The following is a 13,092-nucleotide window of genomic DNA, read 5'->3' as shown; positions in this document are numbered from 1 at the left end:
GGTATAGATAGATAGATAGACAGACAGACAGAGATTCCTCATGTACAAAAGAGACCGTCACATAAGTTTGCTAATGTCCATATTTATTGCACTTTGATTACATTACAATAATGGTTAAAGCACATCAGTATGAGTGACAGTAAAACATTCGTCGTATTCTCGCTGTGTCCTATTCCCTCTTGATATGAAAGGAGTGCTATGAAACTCATGTAATAAATATCGTATAAATGTGTACAGTGAAAAAAGTAAAAATACATATATTATTTGTTATTTATTAGTGGGATGCACTGAAGGAATGCTTTACTGCAGCACGCCGCACACCTCAAAAACAACGCTCCTGCTCGCTCGTTTGCTTGTGGAAGAAATTATCGACACCTCTATTCATACTGACTATACTCAATGAAGAAAACTGATAATAAAAATACGTCTCACCTTTGTTTGAAAACTAATATCTGTGATACTGCCTGTACAATTCCCCTAAGGCACCTTAATCTTCTCTGCGTTGCCTCGTTAGAAACCCAAATCTTAAAAATAACACTTTTTCATATTATTTCTCATGACAATCTCATTTGTTTTGTCTTGACTTCTTCTGGAAACCATTAGGGCAGGGTGCTACAGGTACCTAGTCTGGTCAGTTATGAATGAATTAGTCACATTTTTTTACAGAACACAATCTGTTCAGCAACATCACATCTAACATATTATGCTCCCATGGGCCATAATAGTTCTACATTATGCAATTTATAATGTAGGCTCTTTTGGCCAGAAGGAAAACTGCTTTTTATATCGCATCAGTTTGCAGAGATGATTCATTCTGAAAGAAAGACGACGTGAGTTTCTCTCTACTACGATTGTACAAATGGATAATTGTACCGAGACAACACTCATGTTCGACATCAAACTGACATCTCTGTAATTAAGCAGCTGAAAGAGTTTGACTGAAAATAGAATCAATATTGAAACTTAAATGTACAAGGTAGTTTCACTGTATTCACTAGATACGATTATGCTTTTTTTTCTTTTCTTTTCTTTTTTCTTTTTTGCCGTGACTTCATTTCATAGTCAGGTTGGAAGTTTTGAAGGAGGCCTCCAAAAAGTAACAAACACCAGGGATGTCTTCTGGGAAGTTGGCCGGAAGCTCCTGTCTGCTCCTTGGAACAAAGACAAACTCTGGTCGACCTTTCAGCAATCTGGAACAGAGAGCACACAAATAAAACATGAATCTAAAAACAATGTGGCGAATTATTTGACACAAGAGGAAATGCAGTGCTCTTCTGAAAGTGAAGTTTCCTGTCTTTTTATTTTATATATTCTTTCGGAGAAACAAATGCTTCCACGCGAACGTATAATAACATATTTCACGTGGCTATCATTGTGAGTGTTTAGTGTAGAGTTACCATGATGTGCAATTCTCGCTATGTTACTTCACCTGTGCGTCGTAGGGCTGATGTTGATTTTTCTAGGTTGGCTGCATGATTCAAACTTGTTCGCCAACGTGACATTGTTCCCAAAAAGGCAGTAGCGCGGCATCCTCACCCCAACCACACCAGCTAGTACTGAACCACTGTGGAGGCCAATACGCATCTGATGGAAAAGAAATTGCAGTATTTTACTTAATTTTGCTTGCTTTGCAGCATGCATGCGGATCCACACGAGTGTGCACAAGCCTTGTTGGGAAATGCAATGCATCCCTGCCTTTGTTTTCATGTTGACAGCACTCGGCAGAAGTAAAACCTAGACAAACATAGCAAGGAGCAAACAAAGGCGTCGAGGGAGACGACTTGGGAGTATCATCATAGATGTACAGTAGATTTGATGTTCAGTTTGAAATACTTGCCAAATCAGCCTGCTTTGCAGATATTTTATGAGGACAGAGATGCACTTAACACATTTGTCAGACTTCAAGGATACAGAGGGGATTTTAGTCATACTAAACTCCTTGAATCTGGCATCTGCTGAGGATGCGCCTGCCTTTGGAGGATTACGAGGCACAGCCAGATGGGAGGAGACCCCAGGCTGGACCCAGAATCTGCTGGAGGGGCTATATATCTCGACTGGCCTGGGAACAGCTAGGGATGCCTCAGGAGGAATTTTAATTTGGGACGTCTGGAAACCTCTGCTTAGCCCGTGGCCACTGCAATCTGACCTCAGAAAAGTAGATGATATTGGATGGACGGATAATTATATTAAAATTTGTTCTATTTTTAGAAAGAGATGCCACACATATGATATTTTGTGAAATATCTAAACACAACAAGACAACATGCTTTTTATTTTATTTTTATTCTGGCTGCATAATTATGTGATCTTTGCCTTGTAAGGTGCAGTATTTCTCCGTATTTCTACTTCTATCGAACGCAACATGGAGGAAAAAAGCAAATGAGCAGAGAAAGCAAACTGACTCCTGATTATGCTGTTTTTTGTGAATTATGCCAGTGATTCAGACAAAAATAATAACTGGACAATTAGAATGTTTAATTGATTACTCAGACCATTATTTGAAGTTATGAAATAAGGTTGTCTGTCACGCTGTTATAAATAGAAAAGGTATTCTCCATCCATCCATTACCACTTATTCTTAGAGGGTCGCTGGGGCCTGGAGCCCATCCCCACTGCCATCGGGCGAGAGGCGGGGTACACCCTGGACAGGTCGCCAGCCTATCAGAGGGTTAACTCAGAGGAACAAACAACCATTCGCACCAATTTAGAATCACCAATTAACTTAACAAGCATGTCTCTGGACAGTGAGAGGATGCTGGAACATCTGGAGCATCTCCCTGGCACAGGCAGAAAATGCAAACTCACAAAAACTCTGACAGGCTCCAGCTGGCTGGTGGGTTCAAACCCAGAACCTTCTTGCTTTGAGGCAACACTGTACCACCACGTGGGAAGTCGTGTACACAAAAAGTTTGACATTAAAGTTGTAATATCTGGCACAAGTTGTGAGAACAATGCTGCTAGGCAACTGTCTGCACCTAGAAGAAGAAGAAGGCTAACAGTTTAAATGCAAAGGCTTTGTGAGAGGATGCTGCTGTCGGGAATATCAATATTTTCCTCAGACATGTTATGAAATCACATAGAACAGTCCACTTCTTGCATTTCTGAAAATGTCAGCAAACATGTCACAACTTCAGAGAACCCTTTCCAGTTTGGAGGTTGTAAATACCACCTGTTCGTATGGAGCTGAATACACGAAACACGACAGCACTTGAAGGCAGCAGTCCGTTGCTGGAAGTTACGAAATCATAATGAATTAGGAGGATAACAGTTGTTAGTGCTTGACCCTCACCTGTATTGGTTCTCCAGTCGGTGTCATAACTTCATCTGAAAGCTCCATCATCTTTAACGCCATGAGTGCAACCTGAACAGCATGAGTCTCACTCTCCCTGTGTAAGCCGCCAGCTACACAGTAGGCATCGCCAATGGTCTCCACCTGAATACATTGGAAGATTGTTAAAATGATATTTACACTGGCAAAACAACAGAATAAAGGTTCAGAAGCTGTCTGTGACCTCCCACCCGAAGCCAAGTCACCGATCACGTCCTAGTTTAAACTTGAGACTATTAAATATTAAAAATACACTGTGACAGGAAGACGAATAACTTTAAACAGAAATGTGAAGTGGATATTCATCAAAATCCCTTTAACAGTCATGTTTCATTTTGAAGACGAAAGGTAAAACAAAAAAAAAAAACTGGAGTAATACTTAGAGAGAATAGAACTTTAACCCAGACCATATTAAAAGTCCAGAGTTTTTCCTCTTCTTCTTTGTTTGGGTTAATCTGGACTGGAGAGCACTCAGCGGCCATGCAGCGGAGACAAAGTGAAACTATTTTTAGGCCCATACATGTAGAGTGGAAACAGGGTCCTCAAGGAACCTCTGACTTCCTAGCGTTTTACGAGATATTTGTCAAACATGCTTCTGTCTCTGTTATGCTTCTGTGACACTTTGATTACATTATCCAACCTCCCTGCAGATTAGCAGCCTTTGGCAGACAGTAGAGGTAGCTGGTTCAGTTAATGTCACAGTCTGCCTTTTGAACACAAAAATATATTCGTTTGTTGAATATGTGTTTATCTGCGAAGGCATTTCATGCTTTCCTTCTGTATGCTACTTTAATAAAACTTATTTACCATCATAAAAGAAATGTTTTAAGCAGCTACAGCCACTTTAGGAAAATGATTACTTGCATAGCCCTCCCTGGACACTGGGTCACTTCTACGACAGTTTCTGGAGTTTAATGACATCTATGTATAAATGTAAAATCGGACAGACAAATAAAATGTATTTATTTACGTTTAAACTGATTTTTTATTATCCAGTGTAACAGTACATCCTTATAATTATAGAGACGAATTTGAAACTTCATTTACATAAATAAATGAACCATTAAATGGAAACAACTGGACTTTAAACTTCATTAAAGTCTGAAATGTTTATTTTTTTTTTTTTTTTTTTTAAATAATCTAGATGCAAGGTTCTTCAAGATTTTGAACGGACTCTCTTTAATGTAGGCTACTAGTTAAAAAACAAAAAAAGGTATTGCCAGAGTGAAAATTTTTCGTAATTTTCCCTCAAACTATATTTTTGTATTTTAAAGATACTAAGATGTTGAATCAGACCTAATTTTGCAGTGTGTCACTCGTTCTTTGCCATAATATCAACAATCTTCGTCTGATAAGAACTCATTAGTTACTGACATCTGAATGCTTTACGTCAGCTCTACAATTAAAAGCAGATGCTCAGCTCAGCACTATGTGCTGACATGAACCTACCTTATAAACATCAAGCTCCCCACATTGGTGGTCAAACCTGGTGTACAGCTCATTGAGCATGGTGATCACTTGCATTGGCGTACAGCGCGAGCAAACAGCTGTGAAGCCCACGATGTCAGAGAAGAGCATTGTGACTTGGTCAAACTTCTTGGCTTGGACAGTTTCTCCCTGCCACAGCTGCTGCGCCACGGTGCCCGGAAAGATCGAGAAGAGGAGGTCCACTGTCTTCTTCTTCTCCTCCTCCAGAGCTTGGTGAGCATATTCCAAGGCTGCCTTGGCCTTCCCCAGCCGCTTCTTCAACCCGTCCTGGGCTTTGGCCTGTTCGCCAACAAGGACTACGTCACGCAGCGCGTTGTGAATGGGGATGTCTGACAGGTAGAGGCCACGGCCTGTCAGCTCCTCCAGCTTGTCCACACAAGGTGAGCCCAAGAACAAGATGGCGTTTGACTCGGAAACGTAAATCATCTGACCTTTAAGGTCCATGGGCTGAAAGAAAAAATCAAATAATTAGAAAAGTTAATTCTAGGAAAAAATTATGAAATTAGATTGAATGTGAACTAACTGCTCATGTAGTGCAAATACATTATTCTTCTAAAGATCAGAGTGACAAAAACATCCTGAGACTACGTTCTGCATCAAGAGGCCTTTGTTGCAGGATGTTGTCTCAGCATGTTTGTCTGGAAGTACAAGTTTCCCACAGCCAAATTAGGATTTTTCTCCTCACCAGCAGCTGCATGTGCTTTTCAAAATATACAATGTATACATAAATAAATTCCCTCAATAAATGTAGTGAGACACGAACATGAGAGGAAAAACAAAGATAAACTTGTCAGACTTGGTATTTAGGAAACTACAGCTGTATGCAGCTTTCTGTCAACCTCAACAGTAAACAAAGCCAGGGGGGGTATTTATGTCCTAGTGGAAAAGAAAATCATCAAAAAAGGGTAAGTTGCATCTAACGCAACCATATCTCTTAGCCATGCTACTAGCATAGCTCTTGGGAATGACAGTTACTTAATCAGACCACTTCTATGGTACGTGCTGAAATATCTCAACTATTGGGAGGATTGCTTTGAAAATTGATTCATGTATTCCTGGTGAATCCTAAAAACCTTTATGATCTGACTCTCCATCTGGCACCAACATGAGGTTTATGTTTGCGGTTAAGAGCGACATGATGGATAATTTGCCTTTAAATCCAGGGAAGCCATTTGTCTTCGTGAACTAGCGTGATCCATTGACTGTTCCTCTAGTGCTATCAACAGGTCAAAGCTTGTGATTTGTCTAATGCTTGGTTTATGACCAAATACCTCCAGAACCAGAGGAATTAAGGCCTAATTTGGAAATGTGAGCATGCTAATACCGCATCAGCTACATCTCTACATCAGATAAGGATTTTAGCACATGCAAACACCCTAATCCAATATACAGATTTTAATGGTGAATTACAAGGAGACAATAATAGCGAATACCGACATACTTCAAGCAAGAACTTCATTCATCTTGCTTGAAGTATGTCGGTATTCCCTATTAAAACCAAAAACTGCATTTTAAGAAATACGGTTAAACAGATATATAGACCTGTTAAAGAGTAGATGCTCAACGAGTGTACATTTTTGGGTGTTAATAAAGACCAGTTCTTGAGTCGTGAAAGATCTAAAGCCAGTCTTTTTCAGAATTTGATTTACTTGTTAGATTGTCCCACAGCCTTTAATGTGGCCCTCGTGTGGATGTGGACTCGTATAGATTTATATATAGCAGCAGGAATACAACACAACGCAACGTGTCACTTCCACTGACATTTTAGTCGTGTTTGTGCATAGCGGACCGTCAATAACACATCATCGACCCCAGATGGAGGAGACTGGGACATTTGCTCACCCACTCACTGATTTCTACCTGTTGTAATTGCACTCTCTCCCTTTACCAACAGTAAACCTGCCACTGGAAAACAAGTGTTATATTAAGTGGAAACATCTCTGACTGAATGTCATTAGTCATTATACCACTGTCACGTTTACTCACTGATATGTGTTTTCTTTCTTATTAAGGGGCCGATTGCTGTGCACCCTTACAAAAATACCACGAGCGTAGCTGTGCCTTTGATGGAGAAAATGGTTTGACATTTGCCTCTGATCTCCACTGGGGGTATAATGTTGATCTCTACCTCAGGCCAAGTGTGCCCAAGTACAGTACACTGCTAATAAGCCAGACTGTTTATGAACAGTGTTTTTGTTCCCTTATCTTACTCCATTTAACATCGTCATAAAGCTGCCTCATTTGTCACTGACATTCCTTTTTAGGTTATCTCACAGATATGTTGACATACCTTCCCTGTCTTATCTGCAGAGGAGGCTCCGTGCTTGATCCGAATAATAAATTGTGCATTTAACATGGTCAGAATACCCTGAAAGGTGCACTTGATCTGGGGGGAGACAATAGAGAAGTGTTCTTGGAAGGTAGTCAACCGTCGCAGTCCCTCCTTCCTGGTCAGTCTCTTCCTAAGCCCATGTCCTATTTGTACCAGAACCAGGTCCTGGTCCAGTATCAGATGGAAAGGGAAGATAGTGGAGAACAGAGAGGTAGGAAGGGTCCCAGCTGAGGAAGCCCGCAGCGGACTGGGGCTCAGATTTTTAGCATCCTTAACAATGACTGTATACAGAAGACTGGGCTGTGGGCTGGACTGCAAGATGCTGTCTTTAGCAGTGGGGGGGTCCTTCAACACATCCACCGTGGTGTGGTACAGCAGGCGGGCAGCAGCTTTAATGACTCCAGGGAAGAAGAGCTCAGTGGTTGGGCGAGGATTGAAGAAATAGACAGTAAGCAGACCCGGATCCTTGTCTAAGCACAGCACCGAAGGTTCGTTTACACAACCCTCTCTATCCGGGTTGGGCGACATGCTGCTCTGTTTCAACAAGACATTGAAGCTGTTGAGGAAGTCGTGGAGAGCTCCCCCCACCACCCTCAAAATGTGTCTGTCCTCCTCGTAACACATGTTGAAGATCTCCTCGCCAAGAGTGACTTTCAACGCTTCCACGGGGACTGCTGTAGGAAACACGAAGGGAAACGGGTGAATAATGGCCTGTGCAACCGAAATTCAGCTTCATAATTGGCGTTTCAGATTTGCCGTTACCTGTTTTGGCTGAATAAATGTTCATCATCTCCACTAAATGCTCTGGATCATCACTGCAACTCTGATGGTGTGCACAGCAGTTTGATGGACTGGAAATTCAACAAATATGAAAGTCAGACACACAGACCAGTGCCTCGGTGGACCGTACTGCACGGCCACTGAGATACATCAGACTGGGGATTCAAGTAAAGATCATTTTAACTATCACTTAACATATTAGTTACATTTTCCCAGAGACCAGGAGCGACATTTTCGTACGTGTTGTGTTTTGTCTGATCAGCAGACCCCCAGATATTTAATTTGCGATCACGCATGACAACAAAAGAAGCAAATTAAAACACTGCTGCAGGGAGGTGGCAATTTTGCTCGAAAATGACTGCTCCATGTCATACTGTGACCATCAGGAGGAAAGTATGCAGAGTGTCTCGCTGTCGGCGTGGCCTTTTCTTTAGAAACGTGTCTTTGGCCGGATTTGCAGGAGATTTCTCCCTTTTCTCCGGGTAGCCATGGCAGCCTGAGCCTGTATCACACCTCATTGTTGTCATCATCATTAGTATCAGTCTAGTAGTGACAGGAGGGAGTTGTAGCTAAACAAGGGGTCGGATGAGGCAGTGCCATCCAAGCATCATTATTTTTATCATCAGGATGCATGCTGCGGCGTAAGTGGCACACAGACCTATAATTTACTGCTGCAGCACTAGTAATTGTGGCTGTTGTTGTGGCAGCTGTATTTGAAAACACACGTTACCTTTCAGAGTCCCTGCTGTGATCCGATAGTGTCATCATTCTTTGGAGGGCAGTGTGCAGCCTCTGAAACTGTATCAAAAAAAATAAAAGTGTCCAGCAAGTTAAAGGTCATCGTCTGGCAAATAGTTAAATGCAGCTTTAAATACAGACGCTCCAACACACGCAGAAAGCAAGATAGTGGACAAACTGGCACGGTGTCCGTGCGTTAAGGCAGAAATGCGACAAATCCAACTGCTTAATTTAATAGTTGTTCATAATTTCATGTGAGACTCACATACATGATTATGAGCGCATTCATAACTCACCTCGGGGCATGCCAGTTTTCGGATGCTCTCCCCAAGTGTATGCAGGTTAACTTTGGCTCTGCTCGTCTTCTGTCGAGGTGCATCCTCATCTCTTTTCCCGTGCAAGTCCTTAGAAATAGGCGATAAATCCGCGGCGTCAGTTGAGCGCTCCTCAAAGTCTCCGAGCTCATTATTTTTGGCGCTGCCGGAGAACGGACACTCTCCGGATATCTTCAGCTCTTTCAGCTTGGCGCAGAACATCTTCCCCGCTGTAGCCTCCTCTCTCTCTTATCTAATTTCGGGGGGAGACAGATGTGGTCGAGCAGCCGTGGTCTCCGGGAGAAATTCCATCATCTGGTGGTGGTGCTCATCCAGGATGCCTTCCACCTTTCCCCGCAACCTCGCCGATTCAAATGGCAAGCACCAAAGCCGGAGACCACATACAATATTCATTGAAAACTGCACGGGCAAATGATGGCAGGGAACTATCATTACCAAAAGCCAATGAGAAACCAGGGGGTAAAAAAAAAGAGCAGCAGGCCAATCCATGCGCAAGTGGGGCTGGTGTTGGCGAACAACCTATCAGCAATGAGAAATTATTTCCAGACGACTCCTCGCATGCAATAGACTTTTTATTTAGATCAACGCATGGTCTGGATCCCTATGAAACTGGCATCCTCTCAGAAAAACAACCAGCATATTACGGTGCTGTGCGTAACAACGTTTGGTTTTGTATTAATTATTAAGAATATAGTATAAAGTATTTTTATGTTTCTCTCTCTCACACGCACACACGGGTTTGCATGGCTACGTTTGTGAGGACATTCGTAGACATTACGCATCCCTTTGCCCTTTATCCTAATCCTTACCATACTGCCTGCTACACCTAAATTTAACTTAATCCCAATTCTAGTTTTAATCCTAAAGCCTAGTGTTGACACTTAAACAGCCCTTTGAAAGGATGCAAATAATTATTAATGACAAGAAAAGTGTCCTGTCCTGTCCTCAGTGTGACGGTCTAAAGCTTGGGACCTCAGAAAGACAGATGTACAAGAACACACAAACACATTTGTACATAACCTCCATACAAGCATCTATTTTCCTTGTGAAACACCCGGAAATGTGTTAATGTCAAGGTCCCTTCTCCATTTTTCTACTCAGATACGCTCAAACAGCAGACTGTAGGTCTATTGTTGCCTGCAGGGCCAGCATTTTCAGCCAATGTTGCTTCTCTTTGAAATAAGGTAGCTTAACTCTTCAGGGTCTTTCTTATTGTCGTGATGGTGTCATTAGCAATAACTGAACCAGTTTAACAAAAGTAGTTATTATTTTACAAAATATCAAATAGAAGCCCATCATAAAGTCAGATTAGGATCGGATTTTTTTTTGTCCTGGCAGCTGTTGCAAATTTGCAAAAGACCAAGAAAACAGCCTATCCTCACATTTTAGGTGCAAAAACCAACAATTTATTCTCTTCTTTTTTTTTCTTCAGCAATTCTCTTCTTTATTTTAAATTCTTTTAAAATTCTTTAAAGGGCACTTCTACATCAAAGTCTGTTTTGTTCAAGGAGTAAATGGTTTAGTGTCTCCAGAGGAAGTCCCTCAAAACGTAATAACTCTCCTCAATTTATGCCACTTGAGAGAGATGGTCGAGTTGCATTGTGGGCAAAGTAGGCAGCAGATTTTGTATTGAAGTTTTCTGCAACTCTCATTTTTAGTACTTGTTTCAGCATGATAAAACATGTCATTTTAAATTGCGTAGCAGCTAACTTAAATAAATAATCGATTACCTGAATCTGAATCAGAATACTTTATTAATCCTTCAAGGCAATAGTTTTGTTGCTTCCAAAAAGTTACAGTTGCAATAAAATACATAGAATGAGAATACAAAAAAATTAAGATATATATATATTGCACAAGTAGATTATTGCACCTGGATTACTGTGATACAGTCTGAAGTGTTGAGAGTGACCAACACTCAGACTGTAGTAGGCCGTAGTAGGAATGACCTCCTGTGGCGTTCTGTAGTGCATTTGGGTTGAATGAGTCAAACCTGGGGTGAATGTTGATGAACACTGTGGTCATAGAGTCCAGCTCCGCACCTACAACATCACTGGCCTTGCAGATGTGTTTGTTGAGCCTGCTGATCCAGCATGCCATGCCATACAGGAGGGCACTGGCCACCACAGACTCATATAACATCCACAGCATTGTCCTGCAGATGTTGAACGACCTCAGTCTCCTCTGAAAGTAAAGTTGGCTCTGGACTTTCCTGTAGTGCCTCCGTGTTCTGAATGGTTATCAACAGTTTCACATGTGGTTAGTTTTCCAGTGCTTGGGACCGTAGGTGTGTGTCATTGTACCTTATTGTCTTATTTCTATGCATGGCTTATGCATGCAAAGCGTAGTTTTAAAAGTATCAATCATGCATTGCTTTGAACTGTGCAGAATACCAGATGTTACGGAATATCCGTTATGGTGCTTCTTGTTTGGCATTTTGTTGTATGTTTATGTTTCACCAGTTGGTTTTAACCCATCACTTCACTGCTTTTAGAAAAAACAAAAACGTTGGCAAATTTACCAAAACATAAATCTGCTTCCTCCTCATAAATACACACTTTAACTGCGTCATCGGCCAGATTTGGAAGACTGTTCAGGAAACAGTTTGGTGAAGACTAGACATGTTGGGACAACAAAATTCATGGCTAAAATAGATTTTATTGGATCTAATGAGAAAACAGCTCAGCTCATTGGCCTTGTTTGGTCTGAAATGAGCAATTTCTTTGTCAAACATAATAAATCAGTCTCAATGTTTGAGTAATGAACAGTCGTGTCTCTTGGGATTTTTCCTCCTTTCTTGCGGCGTAACACTGTTATGTAACTCTGATGCTGGCCTTCATTCAACAGCAAGGCCATGGATGTTGCTTTAACGTAAAATAAAGAGTTCACAGGTTAGCGATTAAAGGAGGCAATGTTTTAATCTGGCTCCAGGATGGCCGTGGCCCTCAGAATCATTCATTAAAGTGTATTTTTATTGTAAGACAAAAAAAAGTTATTTTATATGTGACACTTCTATGGTGTATTATGTAGAAGAGGTTGTATTCATTAAAGCCTGAATATGAAATGTTTTGGTGCCCAGGACTCAACAATGTGTCCCTCCAAAATCTGCCCCATCAAAGTTTTCCATTAACAGACTTTAATTACTTTACATTACTCCATCAACAGCAGCTGTTGATGGAGCTTAAAATAATCACATTACTGATTTGTCTGCTTTTTTCCCGTGATATGTTTTCACTTGAAACAAGATCACTCATTTCAACAAATTAATGTGGAGATTATAGAAAAGCGTTTCTAATGCACTTCAGATTCACATCCCGCTTCTTCTGAATGACCGACGCACTCCAGACGTCCTCTACCAGCGCTCTACCAAGAGGCAAATGAATGCAAATGAGTTGCTTATTTGCATCTGGAAGACTGATAGGGGACTGGAGAGTGGTGTCTTGAAGAAGATCCTGCCGGCTGTCCCTTGGTCTTAGTGACCCATCTGCTACCACGGAGGTGACAGCTGTTGTAGCTGCTTCTCACCAGGACCCAGAGGAGACAACACCAGCAGCACTTGCATGAACAAACATATCTTTGTTGTGATTATTTTCAACAAGGACATTCTGATCTGTGCAAAGGCGAAACAACTTAATCAAGAGTCAGGAACACAAGTACGAGCCTATGTGTCTTTTCATTGTTTTCTTTCAGAGCTGATGGACATTGTCCAACTTGAAAGAGAAAACGAGTTTTGAGCAACCGTCTTATAAAATAAGGAACACTGACCCACCCACACAGCAGACTGGCCACTTGTCTTTGACCGCTTCTCCCTTTGTTAGTCCTCAAACACTGTTTTTATGAGTGAGGGAAGGAGAAAATGGTGGAAAACTGTTGATCTGAGGACATGCTGATAATCTGAATCCCTAAACCACCGTATCTTCATCCTCTCATTCAGTATTTCCTTGCTCAAAGAACTGACTTGAGGCTGATCACTCGACCCATCTCTGTTCTGGGTTGTACTTGACAGAAGACATAAGGAAGTGGAAGGAAAAGATGGAAGAATTCCAGGCGGTAGTGGATGAAATGTTATTAGGTTATTGTACTCAATTAAA

General features: G+C 41.4%; 1 protein-coding gene across 1 annotated transcript; it reads right to left on the bottom strand.

The window, feature by feature from the left end:
• Positions 1 to 1,051: 1,051 nt before the first annotated feature.
• Positions 1,052 to 9,202, bottom strand: gucy1a1 (guanylate cyclase 1 soluble subunit alpha 1; the record flags this gene model as incomplete). The annotated part of the gene is made up of 8 exons (XM_084572940.1): positions 1,052 to 1,190; positions 1,430 to 1,584; positions 3,290 to 3,433; positions 4,778 to 5,263; positions 7,107 to 7,822; positions 7,911 to 7,999; positions 8,659 to 8,726; positions 8,963 to 9,202. The coding sequence occupies 8 exons, from the start codon at positions 9,200 to 9,202 to the stop codon at positions 1,052 to 1,054; spliced, it is 2,037 nt and encodes a 678-aa protein (XP_084429066.1).
• Positions 9,203 to 13,092: the final 3,890 nt, after the last annotated feature.

The sequence above is a fragment of the Chelon labrosus genome, assembly GCF_963514085.1.
Source record: "Chelon labrosus genome assembly, chromosome: 2".
Classification (NCBI taxonomy): Eukaryota; Metazoa; Chordata; class Actinopteri; order Mugiliformes; family Mugilidae; genus Chelon; species Chelon labrosus.
This window is presented reverse-complemented; position numbering and strand designations above follow the sequence as displayed.